General features: G+C 63.1%; 2 protein-coding genes across 2 annotated transcripts in view; one reads left to right on the top strand and one right to left on the bottom strand.

The window, feature by feature from the left end:
* The window catches only part of CACNA2D4 (calcium voltage-gated channel auxiliary subunit alpha2delta 4), an 81,173-nt gene that overhangs the window by 41,362 nt on the left and 13,433 nt on the right, over nucleotides 1-26,378 (top strand). The window contains 3 exon segments of the mRNA XM_082422103.1: nucleotides 2,133-2,228; nucleotides 4,164-4,291; nucleotides 7,507-7,587. Coding sequence (XP_082278229.1) covers nucleotides 2,133-2,228; nucleotides 4,164-4,291; nucleotides 7,507-7,587 — 305 coding nt within the window.
* On the bottom strand, nucleotides 10,113-25,753 carry LRTM2 (leucine rich repeats and transmembrane domains 2). The gene is made up of 5 exons (XM_082422167.1): nucleotides 23,988-25,753; nucleotides 18,326-18,530; nucleotides 17,598-17,731; nucleotides 14,854-15,444; nucleotides 10,113-12,467 (listed from the first exon to the last, which is right to left on the bottom strand). Exons 3-5 carry the CDS (start codon nucleotides 17,662-17,664, stop codon nucleotides 12,013-12,015), a joined length of 1,113 nt encoding a protein of 370 aa, XP_082278293.1. The 5' UTR covers nucleotides 17,665-17,731; nucleotides 18,326-18,530; nucleotides 23,988-25,753; the 3' UTR covers nucleotides 10,113-12,012.

The following is a 26,378-nucleotide window of genomic DNA, read 5'->3' as shown; positions in this document are numbered from 1 at the left end:
CAAAGCTACAGTAATCAAAACAGTATGTTATTGGAAAAACAAAAACATAGATCAATGGAACAGAATAGTCAGAAATAAACCCAGGCAGATATGGTCAATTAATTACAACAAAGGAATCAAGAATATACAATGGGGAAAGATAGTTTACGCAATAAATGGTGTTGGGGAAACTGGACAGCCACATGCAAAAGGATGTATTTGCAAATCATATATCTGACAGGGGGTTAATATCCACTATATATAAAAGAACTCACACAACTCATTAGCAACAAAACAATCTGATTTTTTTTTTAAGGGCAGAGGAACTGAATAGACATTTTTCCAAAGAAGATCTACAAATGGCCAATAGGGACATGAAAAGGTGCTAAACATCACTAATCATCAAGGAGATGCAAGTCAAAACCACACTGAGGAACTTCCCTGGTGGCGCAGTGGTTAAGAATCTGCCTGCCAATGCAGGGGACATGGGTCCGAGCCCTGGTCCAGGAAGATCCCACATGCCACGGAGCAACTAAGCCTGTGTACCACAACTACTGAATCTGCGCTCTAGAGCCCGTGAGCCACAACTACTGAGCCCGCATGCCACAACTACTGAAGCCTGTGCGCGTAGAGCCCATGCTCCGCAGCAAGAGAAGCCCGTGCACCGCGACAAAGAGTAGCCCCTGCTGGCCACAACTAGAGAAACCCCACACGCAGCAACAAAGACCCAACACAGCCCAAAATAAATTAAAAAAAAAAAACCACAGTGAGATGTCACCTTATACCTGTTGGAATGACTATTATCAAAAAGACAAGCAATGACAAGTGTTGGCGAGGATGTGGAGAAAGGGGAACACTTGTGCACTATTGGTGGGAACGTAAACTGATTTTGACACTATGGAAAACAGTATGGAGGGTCCTCAAAAAATTAAAAATAGAACTATCACAGGACCCAGCAATCCCACTTCTGGGTGTTTATCCAAAGAAAACAAAAGCAGACTATTGAAGAGATATCTGGACCCTCCTGTTCACTGCAGCATTATTCACAGTAGCCAAGACATGGAAACAACCCAAGTGTCCACTGATGGATGAACGGATAAAGAAGGTGTGGTGTGTATATTCAATGGAATATTACTCAGCCTTTCAAAAGAAGAAAATCCTGCCACTTGCAACAACATGGATGAACCTAGAGGGCATTATGTTAAGTGAAATAAGTCAGACAGAAAGAGATGAATACTGTGCGGTATCACTTATATGTGGGATCTAAAAAAAAAAGTAACTCATAGAAACATGGAGTAGACAAACAGTTGCTGGGGGCTGGCGGTGGGATACATGGGGAGAGGCTGGTGAAGGGCACGGACTTCCAGCTGTTAAATGAGTAAGGCCTGAGGGTGGTGATTCTAGTTGGAACGCTGGATTGTGTCACTGAGATTAGCTAAGGGAGTAGAACTTAAATGTTCACACGCACGCGCCGTGTGCACACACATGCACCCGCAATGGAGGGAATCCTCTCACAACGTGTACCTATATCAAGTCACCATAATGTACGCTTCAACTACCTTACAGTTTTATGTCCGTTGTACCTCAGTAAGGTTGAAATTTCAAAAAAGGTGACTCTCCCGGGTGGGTCATGGTCCTCACGGGGCCGCTCGGGGACGTGAGAAGGAGCAGCGCCCTCCAGCCCGCGGGCTCTCCCAAGGCTTGTTGGCAAAGGCGTGAGGTCTGCCCAGACGCCTCTCGGTGGATGTGGACAGTCTGCTCCTTCCCCGTCTCAGGAATAAGGCAAACATTTGAAAAGGGCTTCACATGGCGAGGTACTAAGTGTGTGCTGGTCACAAGGAGTTACTTTCCTTAGGTCCCGGGACAAAATCTCTCTTCCTGGGTTCCTTCTGTCTTCCAGAGCTAACTCCCCGCAAAGCTGCGTGCACGCAGAGGGGCAGAGGCCCAGGGGACCCACGAACGAGGGCAGGTGCAGCCCAGGGATGCTCACAGCGGACGGCCAGCGTGCGGCATCCCCCCGAGAGACCAACCCACCTGCCCCCACCCACCCCAGTCGGAGGGCCCGGCGCTGGGAGAGGCCTGCAGGTCCTCCCGGTGCCCCCATCCCTCCTCCCCGGGCCCGCGGTGACGACTTCTGCTCTGTCTGCCCGCAGTGAGTCCGAGCATGTGGTGGACATGGCCTTCCTGGGCACCCGGGCCGGCCTCCTCAGAAGCAGCCTGTTCGTGGGCTCCGAGAAGGTCTCTGACAAGTGAGTCCTGCCGGAGGCCAGGGAGCGGGGTCCCTGGGGTGCCCCTGTGGTTTGCGGGCAGACCTGTGCTGGACTCCAAGAGTACGGGGGGAGGAAGGGTTCGGGTTTACAGACTGGGACAGCCGGAGAAGCACCCCTTCCAGCCAGGCTTGGTCCCATCCTGGGCTCATCCCCATTCACTCCCAAGAGGGGAACCAGATGCGGTCTTCCCGCCGGGACAGATCTCTGAGCGATGGGCTGAATCTTCCGGCCGCGCCCGTCCTTTGTCAACAACTTTCCCCTCCCCCAAGCCCGAAATTCTCAGATGTGGGTAATTCTGCCCCCCCCACCCTGGAGACAGTTCTGGATGTCACAGCTGGGGGAGGGCAGGGGGTTGCTACTGGCATCCCGTGGGTAGAGGCCAGGGATGCCGCTGCACAGCCCGCAGTGCACCGAAACGCCCCCCAGCAGTTGCCGGGCCCAGAACATCAGCGGTGCTGAGGCTGAGAAGCCCCACTCCCAGCAAAGCCACCCGGGACCAGCCCACCAGGGTGTCCCACCCGGCACTGCAGCAAAGGGGGTGCCCGGGGGAGCATGCTGTGGGTAGGGGAGCGAAGCCACCTGCTACTCTGCAGACCATGAGACTCAAGTAGGTGGGCCCGCCGGGCACCTGGGGGGAACAGCCAAGAGGTCTCCTGCGCAGACCTGACCCCAGTGTCCTCGCCTCCTGCCCACCCACAGCCCCAGGAGGGCACCATCCAGGGGGTCTTCCTCACGGACTACAAGACAGACCCGCCATTTCCAGGAAGCAGAGGCTTCTAGGAAGAGGCATTAAGTGGCCCTCCCCCTCCCCACTCCCTCCCTGAGAGGTGGAAACCCAGGAAGCATCCTGCCTAGCCAGCCCTTCCTCTGCCGGTTAGAGACACGACAGGTGACCCAGGTGGACCAGATCCAGTGGGAGAACTGCAGACTCACCCGAAGGCCTCGAGCCACCTGGGAACTTTCCTCCCCAAGCTCACCACCCTCATCCCCTTAAACTTCCTCCCCCAGTAGGAAAAACGCACATCCACTTCTTCCTGTGGCCCAGGCTGGACCGGGGACCACACCAGGCAGTGTGAGGGGAGGGTCTCGGATACCCCTGCACCCTCTCCAAAAGGCTTCCGAGAACGGAGGAGGGAAGTCGGTAGAGACAGACCCTCCTGAGTCATGAACCAGCCCCACGAACGACCGCGCGTGCACTGCACACCTCCAGGGGGCTCCCCTTGCCTGGCCCCTGGCGTCATTGCAGCCCAGGACAATGCAGCCAGGCAGGTGGGCTTCTGAGAGCCCTGAGCCAAGCACGACCAGAATCAAACCTCAGTTGTCCACCTGCAGGTTATCCACAGTCACTCTTTTAACCCCTACTAGATTCTCCCTGCTTCCCTCCCAGTCTGCTCTGGGCCAACACTCCCTTCTGTCGGCGGGCTGAGCCCAGCAGTGCAAAACCATAATTAGCAAGGTAGAGCTGCCCCCCAAAAGAAGACTCTACTGCCTGTGGCAGTAGCTGTTGCAGTAACCATTTGGGGGAATTTATGACCCTCTATGACTATACAGTTCTCTCCTACAGACGTGCTAATCAGCTTGACAAAGAGAAATTAGGTTGTACCCCAAAGAAATAAACCCCGCAGGCAAGGAGTGTACAGAGAGGTGGAAAGGCTCTTTCATCACACAGGCCCTCCACTCTTCCTACGATGTGCCCTCAGATGCACCAGCATTCGATTCTGGAAAAGGCAGGAACTGCTGGGGATCATCCTCTGGGGCAACTCCCATTCAGGGGTTAATCTTTTCTTCTGCAACCCCACCAAGGCAGAGGGGAGTCGCTCCCCTGGCCCAGCCGAGTTGACCTCGTAGGAACGAGGAGATAGGGAAGACCGTGCTCCCGGATCTGGGGGAGGTGCCAGAGCCCTCTCCTTGCAGGAGGTTCCTGACGCCGGCGGACGAGGCCAGCACGTTCACCCTGGACCGCTTCCCTCTGTGGTACCGCCAGGCCGCCGAGCAGCCTCCGGGCAGCATGGTCTTCAACCTCTACTCGGCAGAGGGACCAGGTAATCCACACCCCAAGCTCCAGGGCAGGGGGGCCAGGGCATCCCTCCTTCCGCCGCGCTTGGGGTGGGAAACCGCAACGAGATACAGGACCGAACGTCGAGACCTCGGCGTCCGCTCACCCCGCTGGCCTCCACCTGCGCCCTGGGTGGATCATTTCGTTCCCTGGCCGGCAATCAACAATGCAGTTTGAAAGTCCAACCGTAACAAATGAAAGGGGTTTGACCCGAAAGTCAGGAAGAGCTGGATTCTAGCCCAAATTCCGCATAGGAGGACATTGGGACAGTTGGCCTCTGGAGAGTCCTGTATTTCCAAACATCTGAGTGTTTCTGAGAGTTGCTCAAACCACGAAAGGAACAGACTTTATTCCGTGGGGGGCTGCCGTGCTGTCTGGAACAGACTATATCCCAGGAGGATGGCCGAGCCCTGGCCTGCTCCCCGGCAGCTCCCGGTAATAACGGGGCGCCTCCCGGCCGCCAGGCCGCTGGGGGCTGCAGGGCGTGAGGTGATGGCTGATGGGGCCTCAGGCACCAGCCAGCACAGACCTGCTAGTCCAAGGGCCAGGGGGGCTCCACAGCCCTGGAGCCCCCAACTCCCAGCCCGGCCCCCATGCTGAGAAATAACCCGAACGGGAAACGTTAAGTGGCCTTAACAGAGCGCCAAGAAAGCCGCACAACATTTAGGACACAAAGGACCTTGGAGCTGCAAAGCCTCACCCTCTCAATTCGCACTTGAAGTGACCATGGCCCAAAGAGGGTCCCAGAGTCACGTCTGGGGGTCCTGACCTCAGCACCGTGGGGAGAGAGGGCCTGCAGGTATCCTCGTCGTCCTGGCCGAGCGAGCCAAGGTTGGCGGTGAGGAGGGGAGACGTGGGGAAAAGGGCGGCCGGGAGCCGACTTGGGATGAAGCCGTGTCCTCCCTCCAGGCCGCCCGTCCGCCAATAGCCTCCTGCCACCGCCGCCACCAAAACCACCCTCAAGCCGCCCGACGGGAACCTCCCCGAGCTGAGCTGCCGGCTGGGGAGGCCCAGGCCCCGGGGCCCCGCCCGCGGCTGCAGGCAGCACCTGCCCTCCGGGTGCCCTTCCTCCGCATCCTCCGCCCCGCGTGTTGCTGACCTGCTTTACAGAACGCTTCTCCACGTGCCGCTCATCCGGTGCGCGCGCCCTCTTCTTACACAGGGAGAGTCCGGGGTTCAGAGAGTGCTGTGGCTCGCCCGGACCCCACAGCGGGGGGACACCGGGGGCCTCTCCGCACTTCACTGTGTGTAAGGTGCTGTGACCCCAGGGCGCGCCCGCGAGGGGCCCCTTCCCGCACTGGAACCGGCGCCAGAGGCAGCTTCCCCTTCCGGCGCCACCCGGAACAGGAGGGCCCACGGCGTCCCGGGGGGTTCTGGGGTGAGGCCCTGCCCTCCGCCATGGTGACGGGCGCCGTCCTGCCACAGTGTCGCCGGGATGGGCCTGCGGGCTGCCGGGGGCTTTCTGGGGCGGGGGCAGGAGGGTGGTGGGCGGGAACAGAGAGCGAGATGAGGAGGGGCGGCCGGCGGCCGGGCGGGGGGAACCCTGCACGCTCCCATCCTCCCCCAAAGGGAGAAACCGACAGTTTTAATGGAGGGGTTCCCCTGAGGAGGTGGAGGGGCGGCTGCAGGGTGAGGGGAGGGCCCCGCCTGCCCAGGCTAACTGCAGCCCTCCGCCTGGGCCTGGTGGGCGAGCTCTGCCCACGCGGAGCTGCCTTTTGCAGTCGGTGCTGAGAAACCTGCCAGCACAGAGCAGAGTCTCGGCGAAGCCCCGGCGGCTCAGGCCTGGTGCCCCTGCATCCACAGCCCTGCTTCCTGGGCCAGCCCCTGGGCCTGCCCCGCTACCGCCTGGTAGCCGGCTCATTCACCCGGGTGCCTGGTGACGCAGGCCCTGAGATCCCTGATATCCCCAGAGACCGCGTCATTAGCGCCCCACACCTTCGCTTGGGCGTTTCCTCCGAGCCCGCGGAGCACACACAACGGGTCTGTCCTGAAAGCAGCTTGCGGCCGGGAACGGCGCGGGGGTCACCCCATCAGGATCCTCCAGACGTTTCTAGAAGCAAGGTGGGGAAGCCAGCTTCCGCGGCTGTCGTGGTCTCTTGTGTCTTCGTCATGGCCAATTCCTAGAGCCAAGGACGACCTTACATTGTGTCAGTTCCTAGAAGCAGAGTAATTTCTGATTTCTGTGAGATACTTGGTTCCAGCGAGGTGGGATGGGTAATCCTGGCAAAACAGCAGATATGAGAAACCGGTGGTGAATTTAAGTTTCACTACGACTGACACTGTAAGAGTCTCACGACCTGTTGGTTTCAAGCAACGTTTGATGTAAAGACATTCTAACAAGCGAGCACGTGGTAGAACTGTGCCCCTTTCTCAGGGTTTTTAGTGACGCACTTGATCCGTAGACAAGAGTGCCTTTTCCAGGGCTGTAAAATCCAGAAGCCGCGGGCATGCACTCGTCCGCGCCCCTCAGAGCCAGAAAGCTCTGTGCTGATGCAGAGCTGAAGCTGCCACCTGAATTCTGTGCCTGGCGGCCTCGCTCTCCTAAGAGGTGGGGAGGTACCTCCAGGCAGGTCCCGGAGCCTGGCTGTGTCCCGGACGTGCAGTGACCAGCCGGGCAGTGGCATGCAGGCCACCAGGATTCACGGGGCACCTCGGACGTGTCAGATGCCAGCCAGCCTTCTGTGCCCATCGCAGCCCTGGTGTCTGGCTTCCCAAAGGGGCTGTCATTGTCACCTTGACTCGTAACTGATGAAGGACAACGCAGGGTCAGCCAGCACTGCGTCCAGGAGCGCAGCCCATCCCCTGCTCGAAAGGGCCCCTTGATGCCACGCGAGTCTCCTGGGTGGGTCCCCGACCTCCAGTGGGGCAGCTGCATGCAGACAGCTTTGGGGCCCTGAGACAGAGCAGGCCCGCAGCGTCAGGGACCCGATGGTGCGGCGCTGTCCAGGCGGCCAGGGGCCACCACACACTGACCTGGCAGCTTCGGAGCTGCATGGAGAGGTCGGCGGCACCCAGCACATCGGAGGCAAGTACGAGGCGCTCCGCAAAGACCCGAGGTGGTGGTAGCAGGCAGCCTCCTGGGCAGCCCCTCGCTCACTCAGGGAACGTCCTAGCTTGCTGTTTAGTGGGCTTCCCAGCCCACCCCACCACCCCGGCTCCTCCTCAGGCGCGGAGAAAGTGACTGGACAATTTTTCCCCCAGAAAATGCAGGCAAGCCGATGGTGGTGACCGTGAGCACAGCTGTAGCCGTGACCATGGACAACAAGACAGCCATCGCTGCAGGTAGGAGCTGCCCCTGGGCCGGGAGGCCGGGCAGTTGTGAGCCCGAGTCGAGAACGAGGCACAAGTGATGGAGGCGGCCCTGCGCGTGGTTTGCGGGGCCACAGTCTGTATGTTTTCCCAGATGAAATGTGGGGCGGAGGGGAGGCGGAGTCTTCCTGAGCCATTTTATTTATACGGCTGTGAGGCCTTAGATCTAACAGAATTCATGCAGTAAACTGAAGCCCAGAGAGGTTGAGAGATCTGCTCAAGGTCACACAGGACAGAGACTGCCCAGACCTCCTTCCCACCCTCTTCGTGTCGCTTCCGCCTCCACTGCCCACTGAGGGGAGGAGTGGGCTTGTGACTCAGACGCTAAAGCCCGAGCCCATACGTGAGTCCAGTGCTCCCGTGCACGTTCTCATCCAGCCCTGGGGTGACCTGGTTTGGCTCCATTTTACAGATGAGGAAACTGAGGCCCAGAAATGTTATTTGCCCAAAGTCCCACAGCTAATAGTCAATGAAGCTAGAATTTAAGCTCAGATCGCCTCTCTTGAAGGCCCAGGCTCACGACCCTTTGTTGCAATTGGCCACAGAAGCCATGAGAGTACCCGGGGAGCCTCACGAGCTGCCCCGGCTTTGTAGCTTTTTGGAGCCTAGAAGGGCCTTTGCACCCCTGCCCACTCATCTGAGAGCCCTGAGGATCCTGCCCTCAGTCTCCGCGTCTCAGACCCCACCGTGTTCTGAGAAGCTGTGAGGTCCTCACAGCTCTCAGCCATCCTGGGCACTGGGGTTGGGCGCCTGCATTGTGGGGGACCCCGCAGCTGCCAGGGGCAGGCGAGCGGGCCCCTCGTGTCTTCTCCCCCAGGCTGAGTGCAGGGCAAAGGGCAGGGAGGAGCGGCCCAGCAGGCAGGCTGCCCCTTTGTCCGCCCGCCCCAGCAAGGGCACGGCCGTCCACGCTGGGATGGAGGAGGGAGGGAAGGGCTTGGTCTGGTTGCTCGGAGCCTCGTTTGGAAACGTGTGTCACAAGTCCTGAGGCTGCGCCGCCGGGCACTTTGGGGGGACCCGTGCCTTCCCAGCCGCCTTTCTGTCCTTCGCCTGGCCTGCTAATCCCAGACCCTAAAGACTGTCCCGTAGCCCCCGCTCCCTCCATGACGTGGCCTTCTCAGCTCCCGCACACCCGAAAGCCCAGCAAATAGAAGGCACGCGGGGTCAGCCTGCTGGCTGCGCTTCCCTGCACTCTCCGATTATTTGGCATCATTTTTAACTCAGCGCTGCATTAGAGCCAGGAGGGGTTGCCATGGAAACCGTGTCCGGGTGCCTCTGGTTTAACTCACTGCAGACAATCGCTCTGACGCTCGGGGGGCACGGATGGGATAGGACAGGGATGAGGCACTGGAGACCTTTGTGCTTCAATTATTTGTTTTCAATCTCCTTTTGTAATTTCCTCCTCCTAGCCTGTGGCTCCGCCTCCCTGACCCTGGACCGGCTAGCCTGCGTGTGCTGTGCTGGCAGTTCCTTTCCTCGTGCGTTCTGTGACGGACAGGCTGCACGTTCGATGTTTGTGCCCTGGGCTGGGGAGAAGGAGGAAGGGCAGCTAGGGGGACAGCCAAGGGCCAGGCAGATGAATGAGGCGGCGTCGTTTAACCTCTAAGCAGGTATTTCTCAACGGTTCACGCAACATTTCTAGGACTCTACTGTTTAGATCAGGATCCACTTTCAAGTCTCTGTGCCCTCCAGGCCCCGCTTGGGAAACATCGCCAAGTGCCATGGTGGTGCCACAACCTGCAAGTGTGTTTCCCCAGCCCAGCGGCCTCTGTGCAGAGGGCCTGCTGTCTGGAGCTGCCTGACGGCTCCTCTCCTCGGAGTTCCGCCTGCGTGTGCACGGCCCAGCCTTCAGACCGCGGGGCGCACTCAGGACAGTGCATCTGCGCATTACCCACACCTGTGCAGGCTGTGCAGGCGGTGCTCTGCCCCCATGGGGCCTGGTCTCCCAGCTCCGCTGTACCAGTCAGGGCCGCAGGAGGGCACCTCTCCCCAGTTACCCCCACCCAGGAAGGGGTCCAGCCGAACTCCTGGAACAGGGACCTGCTGGTTCCCGTCTCCCCGGGGTTAGCTCCTGGCTCGCTGGGGTGTCACCCAAGGGAGGGCTGCTGGCTAGAAGAGAATCCCATCTTGGTCTGAAGACTGTGACCCGTGTAGCCCAGGCCCAGCCAGTCAGGCGAGGTGGGGCACGCGGGCCTCAGGTGGGCGAACAGCCGGAGGCCTTGCGGTCCGCTCACTCCTCCCCCGGCCCCCGCCCCAGCCCTCCGGTCCATAATTCTGATCCTGCACCTGTTGAGCCCTGAGGAGGGGTCGTCTGTACGTCAGCCTCAAAAGCACAGGACATTAAATGGGGCTCGTCCTGCAAACCCAGCGACACCCCTCCAAGGCTGGTGAAACCTAGTCCCCTAAACTGCTCTCGGGGAGCCGCCCCTCCCGGCAGGCAGCAGGGTCCCCAGGGCCAAGGCGCGCCTCCTACCCCATTGCCGTCTGCCCTTGACCGCAGGGCAACCTCGCTGGGAGCGGGGCTGGGAGCAGGCCTGGGGCTCCGCGCTCCCCCGCTGCCCTCCCGGGGGCGCCCCAAGGCCAGACCTCGGGCGGCAGCTGCCGTCCTCCTTAGGGGCCTGGGGACACTCTGTGCACCTATCTGGGGAGGTCAGGGGGCAGGAGCCACCGTCCCGGCTCCTGGCTCCTGCGTCCCCTCCCGCCCAAGGAAACCAGGAAGTACATAGGAAAATACAGTCTTTATTGGTCATCTGAAACAACGAACCAGAAATATAATTTTGCCTTTAAAAATCTTCTGTCTTAGGCTGAAGACACCACCACTGACAACGTCCAGCCTTCCCTGACTCCCTCTAGAAAATCCCCAGGTCTGGTGTCAGCTGGCACCCCAAAAGAAGGAAGACTGCAGGCCAGCCCGGTGGGCAGCCTGCACGTGGCCCCCTCTACCCCTGTCCTGCCTCAGAACCATGTTCTGACGGCCTCCCCCGGGCCACTCCCTAGACTCCTGGCCGTCGCAGAGCCAGAAACCGGCCTGCTGGCCCCTGACCCTCCGTAAGCGGCGGGGAGGCTGACGTCCGGCAGAGGGAGGCCCAGGACTCACCGGGATCGCACTCCCCCGGGGGGCAGACCTCGGAAAGGGGGCCGGTGGACCCCACCCTGCACTGCCGCCTCCCACGCCCACCCCCAGCCTCTGTCCCTTTGCGGGGGGTTACAGGTAACGAGCAGATGGGCCCCTGGGCCCTTGCTCCGGTTTGGGCCCCAGTCCAGGTGCCACGAGGACTCCGGGAAGCCAGACTGAGCTGACAGAACGCTGGGAAAAGGACCCCATTACTGACACCTCTGAGCAGAACCGGGGGGTCCTCTCCCTGCTCCCGGGGTCTGTTTGGTATATGCTGGCAGGAGGGTCACAGAGGATGAGCCAGTCCCCGCCCTGAGGTCACGGGCCCGGAGATGCTGAGGGTGGGGCATGGCAGTGAGAGGTGCAGAGCAGCGGTTCTCGGGCCGCAGGCTGTGGGAGTGGGAGTGGTGCGGGTCCCCACGGGGCCTGGCAGGGACGTACTTCGGCAGCGCTGAGGATGAGTCCGGTGGTGCGTGGCCGGGCTCTGGGGAGGCCACCGTCCACACACGCCGCAGCTTCCAGGCCTCTGGGCAGGCGTCCCTGGAAATCCCAGCAGGAGAGGTGTGAGCGGGTTACCATGGTGACGGGCAGTCTCATCCGGCAGCACCACCTTGGCCTCTTGAGAGGATCTGGAAGGAATCCTTGTGCCGTGGGTTTGGGTTTCTCCCCATCCGCTGCAGGAGGTTGCATAAGCAAGCAGGAGGTTGTGTGGCCCAAGGGCCGAGACCACGGGGGACACCTGGCTCTGCCCCCCGAGGTCCCACGACCTCTGTCCCTATGTGACTGTGTGTGTGATGCTGAGCTTGAGTGAGAATGACTAGTGACCCGGAGCTGGGTGGCTGGTGATGCAGGGACAGATGGCTTTGGCGAGGGCGTGGTGCTGGGTTGCCAAGTGCTGGTCCAGATGGCTGGGCTGGTCTGAATGCACAGTGGAACCAGCCATCGGGAGCTGGGCCCAACATCTTCCTGGCTTAGAAGAGAGTCACAGAAACCGGCCCCGCACCCCCTAGATGCAGATGAGGTGGGGGGCGTCACCGGCTGTGACTGTGCCGGGAGCCGCAGGGGCACAGGGGCGCTGGGTCCGGGAGCCTTTGCTCGCACACACGTCTTTTCTGCCCGTGGTCCAGAGCGTTGGTGGTCCAGCGAGGAGCGTCAGCTTACTGGTATCTTGCAGACGCTCCGGAGTCCGTGGAGACACGGGCCCGTCTGCTGGCAGGCTGGGAGGAAGGTGGAAAGGGCGCGGGGGAGGCAGGGCTGGCGTGCCCCCCCGGCCCCTCCCCGGGCTCTCAGGCCACAGAGGAGATCTGCTTCCGGTCTTCGTGCTCGCCCTCCGGGTCACCCATCAGGGGCTGGCGCGTCTTGAGCCCCCGATGGTACTTGGCCATGAGGGAGGCGTAGATGCAGCCGTAGGCAGCGGCCACCACCATCATGATGCAGGCCACACCGCAGACCACCCCCGCGATGATCACGGTGCCGATGGCCCGCCGCACGCTCACGGGCCGCGGCCTCTGCTTCTGGGGGCAGGCGGCGCTGCGCTCAGGCTCGGGCTCGGGGCCCGGCTTGGGCTTGGGAGGCTCCGGGCTGGCCTTGGTGCAGGGCGGCCCGGGGACCTCCAGCCCGGCTGAGCTCTGCTGGCCGTCCAGCTGGGAGCAGTAGTTGAACATCTCCATGGGGACCGCGCGCATGTCCTTCCCCCTGAGCTCCTTGGGCAGGGTGCAGGTCAGCTGATCCAGGCGCCCCCCTGCATCAGGAGAGAGAAAAGGGGGGCTGAGGCCGGCACGCCCTCCCCCAGCCCCAGGTCCCCACACGAGGCCCGGGAGGCCGAGTTTCCATCCGCAGCACTATCCTGGAGTCCTGGAGTCACGGCGACAGGAGAGGAAGGGGAGAGGTTAGGGGGACTGGCGTGCGGCGCCCAGTGACAGGGAGGCGGGGACACGTGTCACGGCGTTTAACCCACGCAGAAGCCTCATAAAATGGGCAGTGTCCCTGATCCCACTTGATAGAGAAGCAAACATTTCCACCTCTCCTGCTCCCCAGAGTCAAGCTGGCCCCGGGTGCTCAGGAAAGGGGGGCCAGGAGCCCTGCCAGACAGCAGCCCGTGCCTCTCCTAACTGACCTCTCCACTGACCGCCGTCCGTGACCGCCGGCTCTGTTCTCCCCAGCGACTCCGCCCCCCGCGCTCCTCCCACCACCGCAAAGGACAGAAGTCAGAGCCTCGGCCCTGCTCCTCCACGAGGGCGGAACCTTGGTTCCTAAGGCTCCTCCTTGGAAGAGGGAGAGGAGGGCCCAGGGACGGCAGTTTTCTCCTTGAGGGCAGCGGTGGCCCCCTCAGCAGCCCGGCCACAGCACCTGTGAGCGCAGGGGCATCTTGGGAGGGCACCCTGAGAACCCCGGAGGAGGGCGTGCGGGCAGTGCAGGCTCACCCCACGACTGGGGGGGCGGCGGGGGGAGGGTGCAGAGCACAGGTGGGGCGAGAGGGGGAGGAGCTGCCCAGACGCCCCCCTTTTGGCCTCTTCCAGCAGCCCGAGATCTAGACGCAGGCGCGGCCCCCACGGAAGCGCCTGGGCTCCTGCAGCCCCGTCGCCGCAGTCTCCTCACACAATAGACATCAACCTTTCCCGGGTGCGGAGGAAAAGAGCCCAGGTTTTTTGTTTTGGTTTGGTCTGGGTTTTTTTGGAGGAGTGCATGGCGGGAAATAACTCTACTAGTGAAAAGTCCCTAAGATGTACGTTCCCCCTCCGTGCCCTTTAGCTCCCGATGACCGATGACTGCCTGGAGGGGCAAGGACGTCCCTCCAGATCACACATCGCTCTGGCTCTCCAGACCCCTGTCCAAGGCTTACATCCCGTGCACTGTGTCCAGGGCCTTTGCACGGGCGGGGGCTGGGTGTGGAGATGCGAGGTGCAGCCACCTTACCTCCCGGCTCCAAAAACCTGAGGCTGACTCCCTCCCGGCCAGGTCATCTTGGGCAAATCACTTTACTTATTTAATTGCTTATGAGTCTCGATTTTCTTGGCTGTCAGTAAGAATGGCCATCTCAGCTGCAGTTAGGGTTCAAGTAGGTCATGTACATGGTAAGATATTTGGAAACTGGAAACCATGCAAGTGTTATTATTTCTCCTCTCACAAAAACGGGAGAAATTATCACAGTGACTAACATTTCATGGCACTTTATCGTTTGTAAAATGTTTTTAATTAACTAACATGTGATAATATTATGCAAATAATTAAATTGTGGAAACACTATGAAACAAAAGGAGTAAGACTTTGACGAAAGCATTAGCGCTCTTTTCACATCGATTCACTCATTCAGCAAATATTCATGGAGCCCTACTTCGTGCTGGACACCAAATTGTGTCTAATTAAACCCGGTTAACATTATGACTTCCACCAGCAAGTGGACGTATAAATGAGTAAGTTTTATTGCGGACTCACTTTACGCTGAGTACTTTTCCAGACGCTTTCCATGCGTTACCTACCTAATCTGCACAGTGATTCTCTGAGATAGATATTGTTGTTTGCCCCATTTCACAGACGAGGGTACAGCCACAGAGAGGTCAATCAACTCTCTCAAGATCACACAGCTAGTAAGTGGCAGAGCCACGAGGCAAACCCAGATCTGGCGCTTTTAGCCAATAGGCTTACTTCTTTGCCCTTGTCCATTTCATTTAATCATTTCGAAGGTCATTCTAGAACTTTCCCGGGTCACCGAAAGGGGGAGCATTTGGCTTCTTAGTAAAAGCTTCGATAACAGAACTTCTAGGGAGAGGGAGTTGAGATCATCACCAAAAAGAAAATGTGACTGCATTTGCGGCTCTGAACTCTATCCCACCGCCCGACACTGTGGGTACTTAAGCGGTGGCTGCATTATTCAGAGGAGCGAGAGTGGTTTTATCCCTCCTCCTCCCGGGCCAGGGACGCCTAGAGGCAGAGGACAATGATACTGTGTGTTTAAGTCCATCCCGAAACCTACAGAAGTGAGAGCAAGTCACAGAGAGTCAGCCTGAGGAGACAGGGCAGAGAAAGGCGGCTGGGAGCGGAGGGGATGGGAAGGCGGGGGCCGCGGAACCCCTCTGCCCGCCGGTGGCCAGGCTGGGCCCACTCCTCCCGGCCTGACCCGTGCTCACCTCGGTAGGAGAACCACTCTAGCCAGTGCTTGAAGTCCCGCAGGTGGCAGTCGCACTCCCAGGGGTTGTCCCCCACCTGCAGCAGCTGCAGGCCGGCCAGGGGCTCGAAGGTCCGCCGGTCCAGGCTCTGCAGGCGGTTGGCGCGCAGGAACAGGGAGCGCAGGGCGGGGAGCCCGTCGAAGAGGCCGGGCGGGAGCCGGGCCAGGCCGTTGAGGGACAGGTCGAGGTGGCGCAGGCGCGGCAGGGGCCGCAGCAGCTCGGGGTCCAGGGCGCGGAGGCTGTTATTGCGCAGCTGCAGCTCCGTCAGGTTGGCCAGCTCCCCGAAGGCGGTGCGCGGCAGCCCGTCCAGGAAGTTGTTGGAGAGGTCCAGCCGCTGCAGGCCCGACAGGCTGGCGAAGGCCCCGCCGGGCAGGAAGCTCAGCCTGTTGTTCAGGAGCAGGAGGGTGCGGGTGGCGGCCGGCAGGTCCGGGGGCAGCGCGGTGAGGCCCCGGCCGCTGCAGTCCACCTGCAGGCCGTGGCCGTCACACGTGCAGGGCAAGGGGCAGGCGGGGAGGGCCTCCGCCGTGCACAGGGCAATCCAGCAGGTGAGCCCTGGGGGACAGACGGGGGATGGAAGGACAGCGGGGTGCCAGCTCCCGCCGCCTTCCCCTCCCATCCAATTCCCAGCACGCGGCCTTGCACTGATCCCCTCTGGTCCAACCACGAGCGGTGCCTTAGCGCTTGCTGACCACGTAAAAACAGAACTAACCCCCCGCAGCACGTCCGTGTGGACGGACACCGCTGGGCACCTGGGGTCCCCACACGGCGGATCCCCTCGGGAGCCTGCCCCCCGCCCTGACACCACAGACGCTGACGCGACAGAGGATATGAGGGTGTCAGAGGAGCCACCCCATGTTCCTCTCCCAGGGCCGCTGCCATGGAAGGATTCTGTCCAGAGAAAACGGCTCTGCTTCCTTCCCCTCTGCGCCGCCCCCCGCCACCTGGAGCTGCACGGGGCTGACGGCCGTGCGTGGGAGGGGCCGCGCTGCACGCACGAAGGGGCACACCGACCCCTGCCACCACTTCCCTGGTCTGCGTGAGTCCCACCTCCAAGGTGGGCCAGCGACTCAGTGTGAGGAGGGAGCCCGGGCCCGCCCAGGACCCACCCCAGAGACCACTGTGGAAACGGCAGAGTGAGACGCCAAGTTCCACGTCCACGTGGAGGACGCTGGGGCGCGAGCCCCGTAAGTTGTGGGCCCGGAGCAAGTCCCACGTCTGTCCTCACTCTACAGCCGCCTTGCCCTTAGCCTGGGCTCCTGTCCCCAATTTCCGCAGGACAGATGGGTTGACAGCATTCCTTTCACGGTCCCATGTTTTGCCCAGTGCCCCTGCGGCAGGGCAGCAGGGGGACAGGTGCTCAGAGAACAGTCCCACAGGCAGCTCGTTCCGTGGCCCACCCTTCTAAGAGTGGCTGCAAAGCCCCCAACTGTCCCCAGGGTGTCCCTGGGGAAGGGGAAGGGAGGATCCCACCGGGCCGGGAGGAAAGGCCCCAGCCGAGGAGTGATGGCCGCTTGGCTCCACCTGAAGGGGCAGCAGCTGCCCTGACCAGGGGTCTGGAGGGGACGGTCCTGAGTCTGTGTCTAGTAGGGGTCTGGTGTCTGGTGTCCCAAAGGGCAGACCCTGAAGGAACAGGGTGGGACTGTACCCCCCTTTCCTGGAGGATCAGTGACTCCTGAGAGGCACCTGCCAGGCTGACACCTGAGCGTCTTTGTTCTCGGGGGGAAATGAGCACAGGCACGGCCATGGACGCCAACTGGAAGCCCTTCCGGCCACCTGAGGTCACCTGCTGGGCCGCTGACCCTCCCGCTCTCTGAGCTGTCTGCGGCCAGGTCAGCCTGTCAGACTACCCCCGCCGTGCCTGCTGGAAGTCACCTGAATTCCTCAGACCTCACTTTCCCCAGAAAAACATTCAACCCATCCAGCCTCCCTCTCAAAAGGACCAGCATAACTACGGTCACTGCCCCCCCGCCTCCAAGAAATTCAGGCTGGCGTAAAAGCTCTAGTGACAAGAAAACAGAGCCCTGTGTTGCGAGGTGTTGAGTGATTCAAAAGGAGGTTGAAAGGGGAGCTGGGTCCCTCGGGACCAGCTGCCCTGCGGGGTGAATACTTCAGGCCGCGTGTGTCTTGGGGCGGCAGCATCACAGCGCTGACCGTGCGAGGGCAGAAGTCAGGCTGAGGGACGTCCCTCGAGACCATTCTTACCTCTTACCCTGTAGCCTTGACCCTTCACCTCGTGAAGAGAATTCCCAGGGCTTCCTTCACCCGACAGCTCACGAGAGAAGTGGGCGGCCTTGGTTTCCCCATGTGCAGGAGGAGGGGCTGGACCCCCTCCCTAAGGTCCCTTCCAGTGTCACGTCCCCAGAGCCCACTGGTTCCCTCCGTCTCGGAGCTACGGGGGCTGAGCCCTAAGAGAGGCCTCCAGGCCCACCCAGCTGATGGCCGAGCAGGGAGAGGGAGGTTTGCCATTAGAGAAGCAGGACTCGCAGGGGCTGGGCCACTGGGGGCAGAAGCAGACCCACCTGGGGGGGCAGAACTGCCTGTGGAGCCCCTGCTCCCGACCCGCCCACCACAGAGCTCAGAAGCAGCTCTTCCCCCAGCACCGCGGGCAGGGCTGCGGGGACGGGGCCCTGCTTCCCAGACCCAGGCCATGGACGCCTGGGAAGAGCATCCCTGCATCGCCGCTAAGCCGACCCCCCTCCACTCACAAGAGATCTGCCTCCACAGCGGGGCAAACCAGGTCCTCAGCTCGGGGCCGCTGCCCGGGGTCAGCATGGTGGCTGCAGGCTGTCCGGCCCTGCACCTCGAGGGCGAGAGGAGCCCCTAGTCCGCTCGGTCAGTCCTGAGAGACAGGGAGAGAGCGCTGAGCGGAAGCAGGTGTCAGGCCGGTCCAGCCCGGGGTTAGCACGCTGCCAGGCCCTGCACCTCGAGGGGGAGAGGAGCCCCTTGTCCGCTCGGTCAGTCCTGAGAGAGAGAGAGAGAGAGCGCTGAGCGGAAGCAGGTGTCAGGCCGGTCCAGCCCGGGGTTAGGCAAGGGGCCCGGTGTCTCTTTACCCTCCGCTCCTGTTCGTCTCGGCTCTGATTCCCTGGGCGGGGGTGGGGGTGGGGGGGTGGGAAGAGGAGCCGCCAGGGGGGCCGAGAAGCCAGGAGCCTCAGCCTCCCTCGACAGCGGGGGCGCGTGGAGGGGCGGGCGGGCATCCCAGGAGCCCCGGGGCCAGAGACAGTGCTGAGGCCAGTGCTGGGCGAGGCAGGAGCCGTCCACCCCCTGCACCCCTCACCTCCCGCCCAGCCTCTGCCCGCCTCTTCTTCTTGTCTCCCTGGATGATCTCCTAAACGTGTTTGGAGCCACGTGGCCTCCTCTGCCTCCGGGCTTCCCCCAGTCCCAGGTGTGGAAATCATCAGGGCCAGCTGGCTCCCCAGCCCCACTGTACTCTTACCATGGCCCCCGAGGAGGCAGAGACCAGGCCCCGCGCAGGGGCGGCCGTCGGCTCGCGGGTGAGGCCCAGGCCCGGCTCTTGCCACGCGGAAGCCCCCTGCTTGCCCTCCACCGTCTCCCGGGGGGTGAGCGGCCGTGCTCTGTCTTCCGCCGCCGCCGGCAGGTCGGGGATAAACCTCATCAGCTCAGGGGCTCTGCTGCAGCCGCTGCCGTCGGGGGACAGGGGAGGGAGAGGGCGAGGCTGCAGCGCAGAGAGCGGGTCCTCTTCCCGAGGGGCGAGGGGCCTCCCCCTGCCCAGGTGACCTGCCCTGCCCCAGCCCAACGGCACAGGCCCTGTCCCGGTCCCACTCCCTTCCAGACGCGGCCAGGGCCCCGTCACAGGGGCGGGAAAGGGGACTACGGGCCCCCTGCAGCCAGCCCAGCGCGAGGTGGCGAACGGACAGCGATGGGCCGGCAGCCTCCCCTGCTCGGTGGCCACGCTGGACCCGGGGGCTCCGGGCTGCAGCCTCCCGCTCCCCTCCCACAGCCGCCTTAATTCTGGGAGCCCGAGGGGCCAGTGGCAGAGCAGAGCGGAGCTGAGGGGTGGGAGGAGCCGCTGGGACCTCAGCATCTGAGCAGGGTCTCCCTCAGGCACTGGGGGCCTCTCCCGTCTCCTCCCCACTTACTGCTGCCAAGCAGCCTCCGGGCCCCGTGAGCCCAGGAGCGCCGCAGCCCCGGGGGCCCTCAGCTGGGCCCCGGCAATGGCGCCTGCTCAGGATGGGGGCCCGCCGGGGACGGGGACTGCTGGGGGGGCCTGTCTGTCGCTCTGGGCTTCACCCCCCACTCAGGGGGCTCGCAGCCTCGCAGGGGCTGCAGAGCGAGTTGCACTGGGCAGATGTGGGGCGAGGCGTGCAGACCCACATGCCTACAGGATGGATCCGGGGCCCTGGGCTGGGGGCGGAGGAGATGCCCAGAGCAGCTGAGCGGTCTTTTCCAGCTACCCTCCCAGGGCCAGGTCCCCCAGGCTCCTGGCTCAGACTCCCAGGTCAGGGAGGGCTCTGGGTTCGAATCCCTGCCGGCCGCTCCCTCGCTGTGTAACTTAAACAAACCATGGAAACCCTCTGAGCCTCGGTTTCCTTATCTCTAAAGGTGATGACCAGAACACACTGTCCTCCGTGAGGGTCAATCTAATCAGGGGAGGAGAGTTAACATTTGCTGAATTCAGGACACATTATCTTGCAAGACAGTCTCGGGGACTCCAAGCTTGGACTTGAGCCCCAGGTAGACGTAGGGAGACGTCAGTGCCCTGTGTCCGCGGGGAGGGGCGGCGGCTTACAGCGCGTCTGCGGGACCTCTCTTTCTTGGCCCCCCAAGTCTCACACCTGGGTCTCCTTCTCTGTGCCTGGGCCCGTGCCAGGCCAGCAGCCGTCACATGGCGGTCACCGTGGGCTGCGCTCACACGCAGCCTCCCAGACCTCCATCACCGAGGACGCTGCCCACCCTCTCCGTGGGCCTCGGCCCCGACCCCTGGAATAGTCCCGCACTCCTCTCGCCAGCGAGGACCCGCAGGTCAGCAGCTCACAGCGCCCACATGGTGTCAGGAGGGTCAGCGGCCAGCCGGGCTCAGAGATGGAGACCAGCACGCCCGGTCACACGGCCGGTCAGGGACGGAGGCCCGCTCCCTGGTGACTGTCCCCCAGCAGTGGCCCCTGGGGGGAGACACGTGTGTGCGCTGAGCGGGGTGCACACACGGGCTCCCAGCACAGCACGTGATGCAGACCACCCCCCCAGAGAGCGTGCAGCCAGGCACGTGCTGACACACACACGCACATGGGTGCACTCACGCACACGCTGGCAGCCCTCCAGCATCCTCAGATGCTTTCACTCCCGCAGTTCCTGCGTGCCCCCGGCAGACAGATGCACGGGGGGACCTCCAGCCTAGAAGCAGGGTCTAGAGAAGCCCCCTGAGGGCCACCCCCAACCCAGGACCCTTTCCACACTCAGACCCACGCCCTGGGATCTCTGGAGAAACGTGACGAGAACAAGGCCCCCCAGGTCCATGGGGATGTAGCCTGTGCTCCCTGGGGACCACAGAAGCACCCCTCAGGCGCTGTGGGGTCCAGCACCCTGCCCTCCAGCCCACCTCCAACCCAGCACCCCTTCCGGCCCCCAGAAGCATCTACCTCGTCAGGAAAGGGGTGACCTACATTAGGATGCTAGGAGCACAGCAGCTCAGGCAGGCGTGGCCACTGCGGAATAAATTCACACCGTCTGGGAGGGAAGTCCCCACCCAGGTGGGAGAACGACGGGCCACGGAAACGAGTGAGGTGGCGGTCTCGGGGCTCCAAGCCCCACAGCCTGTGGGCATTTCTGTCCCAGTGCCAGGGACAGGGACACAGAGAGGAGGGTGGACCCAGCGGGGTCCCCAGCCTCCTTCACTGGGCTCTGCTGAGAGAATCAGGATAGAGGATGGGGCTGAGGAGCTGCAGGCCGAGGGACCCCGCCCCCAGAATAGAAGCAAGGGCTCTGTGCCCCAGCCCTCTGCTACTCAAGCGTGGTCCATGGCCTATCGGCACCAGCCTCGCCAGGAACTTCCTAGACCCAGCCCAGGCCGACTGGGTCGGGACCTGCCTCTTAGCAAGATCTCAGGCCATTCACGTACCTGGTCACGTTTGAGAAGCACTGGGCTAGGTCACTTCTCTCCCGGCAGGGCAGACCCGGAACCTCCCAGGAGGCCCCGGCAGGGGATGGCCGGGGCCCAGGCAGCGGGGGGCGGCGGTGATGGGGGATGCTGATGGTAACAGCTCCTGCAGGAGGGCTCCGCATGGGGAGAAACCATGCCCGCAGGGAAGCACCTGTGTACGGGCTCTCTGGGGTTAGAAGCGCTGTTAACACCGTTTTGCAGATGGGGACACTGAGGCTCGGGTCACGTAGTAACTTGCCTCCGGGCAGGCAGTGGAAGAGTGCAGCCTCGGGCCCAAGCCGCCCGGCGACAGAGCCACCAGCCAGCGGCCTCACAAGCCTGGAGGCCGGCTCTGCCTGACCCGCCTGCGCGAGGCTCCTGGAGCCGGAGCAGGGAGAGGGCTGCACCCTCTGGTTTGTGCCGCCCTTCACGGCCCAGCGGCCTTTCCTCGCCCTTCCGCTGCCTCTCTGCGCCCGACGCGGGCTCTCATCAAGCCGGGTCGCCCCCTCCCCGCCAGCCTTCTTCCCGGGGGCGTCACAGATGCAGTGGGGAGAGGGAGGCAGGGGTCTTGCTGGGGAGTGGGGGGCGCGCTGAGGTGAGGAGGTGGGCTGGGAGCTCCGCGGGGGTGGCAGCAGGAGCAGAAGGGCCCCCGGGCTCCTGCGGAGTCGCATGGGGTGCGGCAGCCCCCGGAGACTGGGGTGGGGGTGGCGGGGACGGCTTCCCTGCCCCACGGGAGGAGCAGCCTGCCTCGCTCCCACCCCCGCAGACGCCCAGGTTAGGGTGGGAGCCCTGACCCCTCTGTGCTTCTGCCCCCCACTCCTCCTCCGGGCAGGGTTGGCTCAGTCTCCAGCCAGAAACCTCCAGCAAACCCACGCGGGCCTGGTGTCCACGCCCTTCCTCTGGTGCTGCGTGGTCACGTCCGTCCCCCCAAGACAGTGTCCAAGCTGCACAGCCATCAGCGCCCACTGTGCCTTGACCTGGGGCTCCTGCCCCCTGGGACGTCTTGCTGGCCTGCCGTGTCCCCCCTCCCCAGGGACCTCCCTTTGGCCAAGGTTCCCCAACCCGGGACAAGGCCTCTGTGCCCCTTCACTGTGCAGACAGGTGAAGGTCACGGGCTAGCGAGAGGCAGAGCCGGGACGGAGGCCACGCCTGGGGCTTCAAGGGCAGCATCTGCCCGCCCACCCAGCTGGGCTGAGAGGCACCCGGACAGTGGACAGGGGGACAGTGGGCGGACAGGGGGACAGCGGACGGGGGACAGCAGGCGGACAGGGGGACAGCGGGGGGACAGGGGGACAGCGGGCGCCCACGCTGAGCTCTGGGGTGCTGTCCAGGCTGCGCACCCCACCTGCAGCCGCCGGTCTGGCCTTCCGGGCCCTTCCCACCTCTTCCCTGCCTGGCATCCCCGTAACACACGCGGCTCAGGCAGCGCGGAAGCTGGTTTTTTTAAATCTCTAAATTTGTACTTGGAACAGACAAACCCCCGGTGCATTTTTAAACGCGTGCCCCGTTCTCATGCCCGCCTTCCTGCAGCCTCGTTTCCTTGTCATCCTTCCTTGTCAGACATTCCCAATCCCAACCAGACCCTCTGGGAAGCGGAACAGAAAAGCCCCCATCACCCCTCACAGGAGCTGCTCTTGGGCCCGCGGGCCTGGCTCGGGAGGTGGACCCGGGCAGGCAGGGTGGAGAGGCCTGATCTGTGTAGGAAGGGGGAGGCCTCCCCAGGCACCCCAGCCCTAAAACACCCCCCTCCCCGTGCCCCTCAGCTTTGGGGGCTGGAAATGGGAGCAGGGTTTGCTTGTCCCAGGCGCAGCTTCCAGCCAAACCCCAAAGGAACCAGATCGGTTGCTGAAGAAGCTCCCCGTCCTCCTCCTGCCCCCCCAGCTGGCTTCCCTGGTCTCCCTCTCTTGGCAAAGCTGGATGGAGCCTGTGCCGGTGTGGAGGGGGACACGGCCGCGGGTCCCCTCCCGGCTGCGCTCCCCGGCCCATCTCCACACGCTCAGCCCGCCCCCCGGCCCTGTAGTTAGCTAAGCTGCCGGGTGTCAATCTGAGCCAGACCAGGCAATGCCCCAGGCGGCCTGACAGCCAGGTGCCAGTGTCCCCACCAGCCACCCCAGACAGGCGGACAGCAGCTCAGGGAGAGGACAAAGGGCCCCAAGAGTGAGCGGGGAGGCTGGGACTCCCGGTCAGACGGCCTCTATCCTGCGTTGTCCTGCCCCGGCCACGTACCACCCACCCCAAGCTGAGTCCACCCTGCCCCCCAAGGCCGCCTGAGCTCTTCGTAGGTAGAGACGGTGTGCAGCTGGGGGACCCCAGCCCCATCAGGCCTGGGCGGGCTGGGGGCAGAGCTGGAGCCTCAAGGAAGGGCCGGAGGAAGGGCTCCGAGGCTCCTCTCCCGCATCCACTCCCGGCCACGCCCCCCATACAAGCCGGGGACTCAGGTCCAGCTCGGGGGACCCTCTGCACCCCTGTCCAAGGACAGCCTCCTAGAGGCCAGCGCCCCTCGCTGAGGGCATCCTGTAGAGGCCGGTCAGCACCCCTGGTCCCTCCCCACGCTTCGGCGCCAGCCCTCCAGCCTGCCACCACACAGACGTCCTCTGTGCCGGCCCTGTCACCAGCGCCCCCTTTCCCCTGGCACCCGAGTCCCTGGAGCTGGCTGCCGAGCCGGGCATGCAGGCGGCACAGGGCTCCTGGCTGGCGCCCCCCATGCTGCAGGGACCGGTTTCTATGCCACCGGGCCCGTCATCTGGCACTGGCAATGCCTCCTCCCCCTCCTTCCCCCGCAGAATCCCACCTCCTGTCCCCAGCACTGGCAGGTCAGAGCTCCCTGTGTCCTTTGGCTGCCCAGGGGTCCGGTCCTGAGCATTGCCCCAGCCCCAGCCACTGCCGCCAGGCAGGCGGCAAAGCAGCTCTCCGTGCAGGCAAGGAACCCAGCGGAGATGAGCTCGGGCCCCAAGCCTGGCCCCTGCACCCCCCGCGCCCCTGCCCAGCGCACGGCACTCACCTTCCGCACCCCAGCGAGCGCCCTGAATCAAGTGGTCTGCGTGGTCCAGCGAGCCCCTCCTGGGATTCCTGGAGAAAGGAGACAGCGAGCGCAGCGGCACCAGCCTGATCCCCCAGCAGGACCTGGCACGCAGAGCCCCGGCGGGAGGAACGCCTGAGGCCGTCTCCCACGGCGGGCAGCCCGGTCAATGACACACCGAGGAGGAGAGGGAGGGACGCGGGAGCCGTGGAGAGGGGCAGGCGGGGAGGGGGAGCGCGTGTGCGGAGCAGAGCAGCGAGTGACAGCGGGGGAATATCCGTGATGACAGCGACAGGCGCGCACACGGGAAGGCGGGCCCACGGAAGGCGGGCCCACGGGCGCACACACACCCGAGGCGCTCAGCCCTGAAACGCTCCCGTTTCAGGGGGAGACGCGGCCGTGAACTGCAGCGGGAGGAGGACTGTTTACCAGGCCCCTCTGTTTTCCCTCCCCACCTCCGCAGGCTCTCCCTGCCCCGGCTGCCGCCCCCTCTGGCTTTGTCCCCCCTCCCCTTGCCTTTGGGGACACAGGGGCAGGACCCAGGGGACAAAGGCCCCGGGCGGCTGGGTCTGAATCCTGTTCGGAGGTGGGGGCAGTATCTCCCACCCTGCCTGCAGGAAGGGAAAGCTGCTCCGGGTCTCTGTCAAGGGGCGGCTTATTCCAGACGGGGTAGCTGGAGGGGTGCACGGGGGCCCATCTGCCTGGTGGTCCTTCGGAAAGGGGCCCCAGGCCACACAGCCGGTGGCACACGGTCGCGCAGAGGTCACTGAGCCTCGTGACCCCAGACCGGGGCTATCTGGGGAGGGAAATGCAGGCAGGCTGGGCCGGGGGCCTGGGGTCAGGTTGTCTGGAGCACCCTGGGGTGAGCCCTGAGGAGGGGGCCAAACCCAGCCCCGCCTCCCCGGCCTGGGCTTCTGCTCCTGGCTCTCTGCTGGATGGGAAGAGACTGGTATCAAGAACTCAGAGACGTCTTTACCAGCCAATCAGGACAAAGGAGTTGGAGAAATTGATATTCCAAGGGAAGGCAAGTGTTGATCCAAAGGAAAGGAAGCCAGGGACCAAGTCAGGGGAGGAGCCGCCGGCCAGAGCTGGACACGTGGCACGTTTCTGGCGTCCCTTTTCCATTTTGCCTGCTTTCTGGGGGGTCCACTGTCAGCCCTGGGTGCAGGTTGAGAGACCCCCTTGACTCAGGATGCCCCCACACCCTCTTCTGTCTGCTCCGCCGTTCGACACAGCAGGGATTCCCTGTCTCCCACCCCACGCCCATGTCACACGCACCTCACCTGCCCCCAAACACGCTTCCTGTCCCCCAGCTGCAGGAGAGTGTGTCCTTCCTGGAGTCTGGGACCCTCTCCTCACCCACGGGGTCCATCCCGCTCCTTGAAAACTCAACCAGAACTCATGTCCTGGTGCACCGTCCCAGGCTAGTGCCCGCGGGACCTTCTCCTCTGACCGGTATCACAGAGGACGCGTGGCAGCTTTCTGTGGGTGGTTCACCCCCTTTCCTACACTGGGGGCCCTCCCGGAAGAGGGGGCCACCTCGCCAGGCTGAGTGAGTAATGAGCCGGAGGAAAGAGCGCAGCCGGGTGTCAGGGCCCAGAATCTGGGCTGTGTTGCTCACTGACCAGCCGTCAGCTGCCTGTTAGCCCCACAGCCCGGGGCTGCCCTGCAGTGAGCAGGAGGGGTGACCAGGTCTCCGGGGTCCCTGGGCACCGGCTCCCCAGCTGGTACCTAAAAGGTGGGCCCCCGCTGACCCTGCAGCCCTCGTACAGGTCAGCACAGCCTGCAGCTGGGTTTCAAGGACCAAGTGGATGGGAGGGCGAGGGGGAAGATGGAGTTTCTGGCCCCCCCGGGGGCATGACCTCCCCCAGGGAGGGTTTGTGTGCGTGCAGCACAGCTGTTCTGTGATGACAAAGCAGCAAGGAGGTGACAGCCAGGACGCAGAGCAGAGGTGCATCTTGATAAGCCGTCTGCCGCCTGTGGCCTTATTGAGGCTCTTTGTCTGCCAGCCAAGCGGCGCGGGTCTTAAAGAAAAGCTGCTTTGCAGGAAGGCAGGCAGAGGGAAGGCGGGACTCGGCCCCGGATGGGCGACAGGCCGGGCTGGGGCAGGAGGAAGGGGGTCCAATCGCTCCTCCTCCATCAGATTGTGGTAGGTCCCCCTGGGGACCGAGGTCGGGCTCTAACACAAGGACCCACCAAGCACAGGCCTGGAGGGGGAAGCAGCCTGGAAGGATGGAGGCCTCGCCTGCCCTCGGGCCGGGCCTGGCTCTCTCCTCACCATGCGCTCTGCCCCGTCTGCAAAGCCCAGCACCCAGGGCTATTCTCTGCTGCACACAGCAGGCTTCCAGGAGCTGCCAGGGGCAGGGTGGCCAG

This window comes from Balaenoptera physalus, assembly GCF_965194825.1.
Source record: "Balaenoptera physalus genome assembly, chromosome: 13".
Classification (NCBI taxonomy): Eukaryota; Metazoa; Chordata; class Mammalia; order Artiodactyla; family Balaenopteridae; genus Balaenoptera; species Balaenoptera physalus.
Note: the sequence above shows the minus strand (reverse complement) of the source record. Positions and strands in the feature narration are given on the sequence as shown.

What these genes read in the sequence shown, in the direction of transcription:
- LRTM2 (XM_082422167.1), bottom strand. Translation starts at nt 17,664, where the DNA reads ATGCTGACCCCGGGCAGCGGCCCCGAGCTGAGGACCTGGTTTGCCCCG. An exon ending in GCTGTGGAGGCAGATCTCTT is followed by an intron (nt 15,445 to 17,597) that starts GTGAGTGGAGGG and finishes TCTGTCCCCCAG; the next exon opens with GGCTCACCTGCTGGATTGCC. An exon ending in AGAGTGGTTCTCCTACCGAG is followed by an intron (nt 12,468 to 14,853) that starts GTGAGCACGGGT and finishes CTCCTGATGCAG; the next exon opens with GGGGGCGCCTGGATCAGCTG.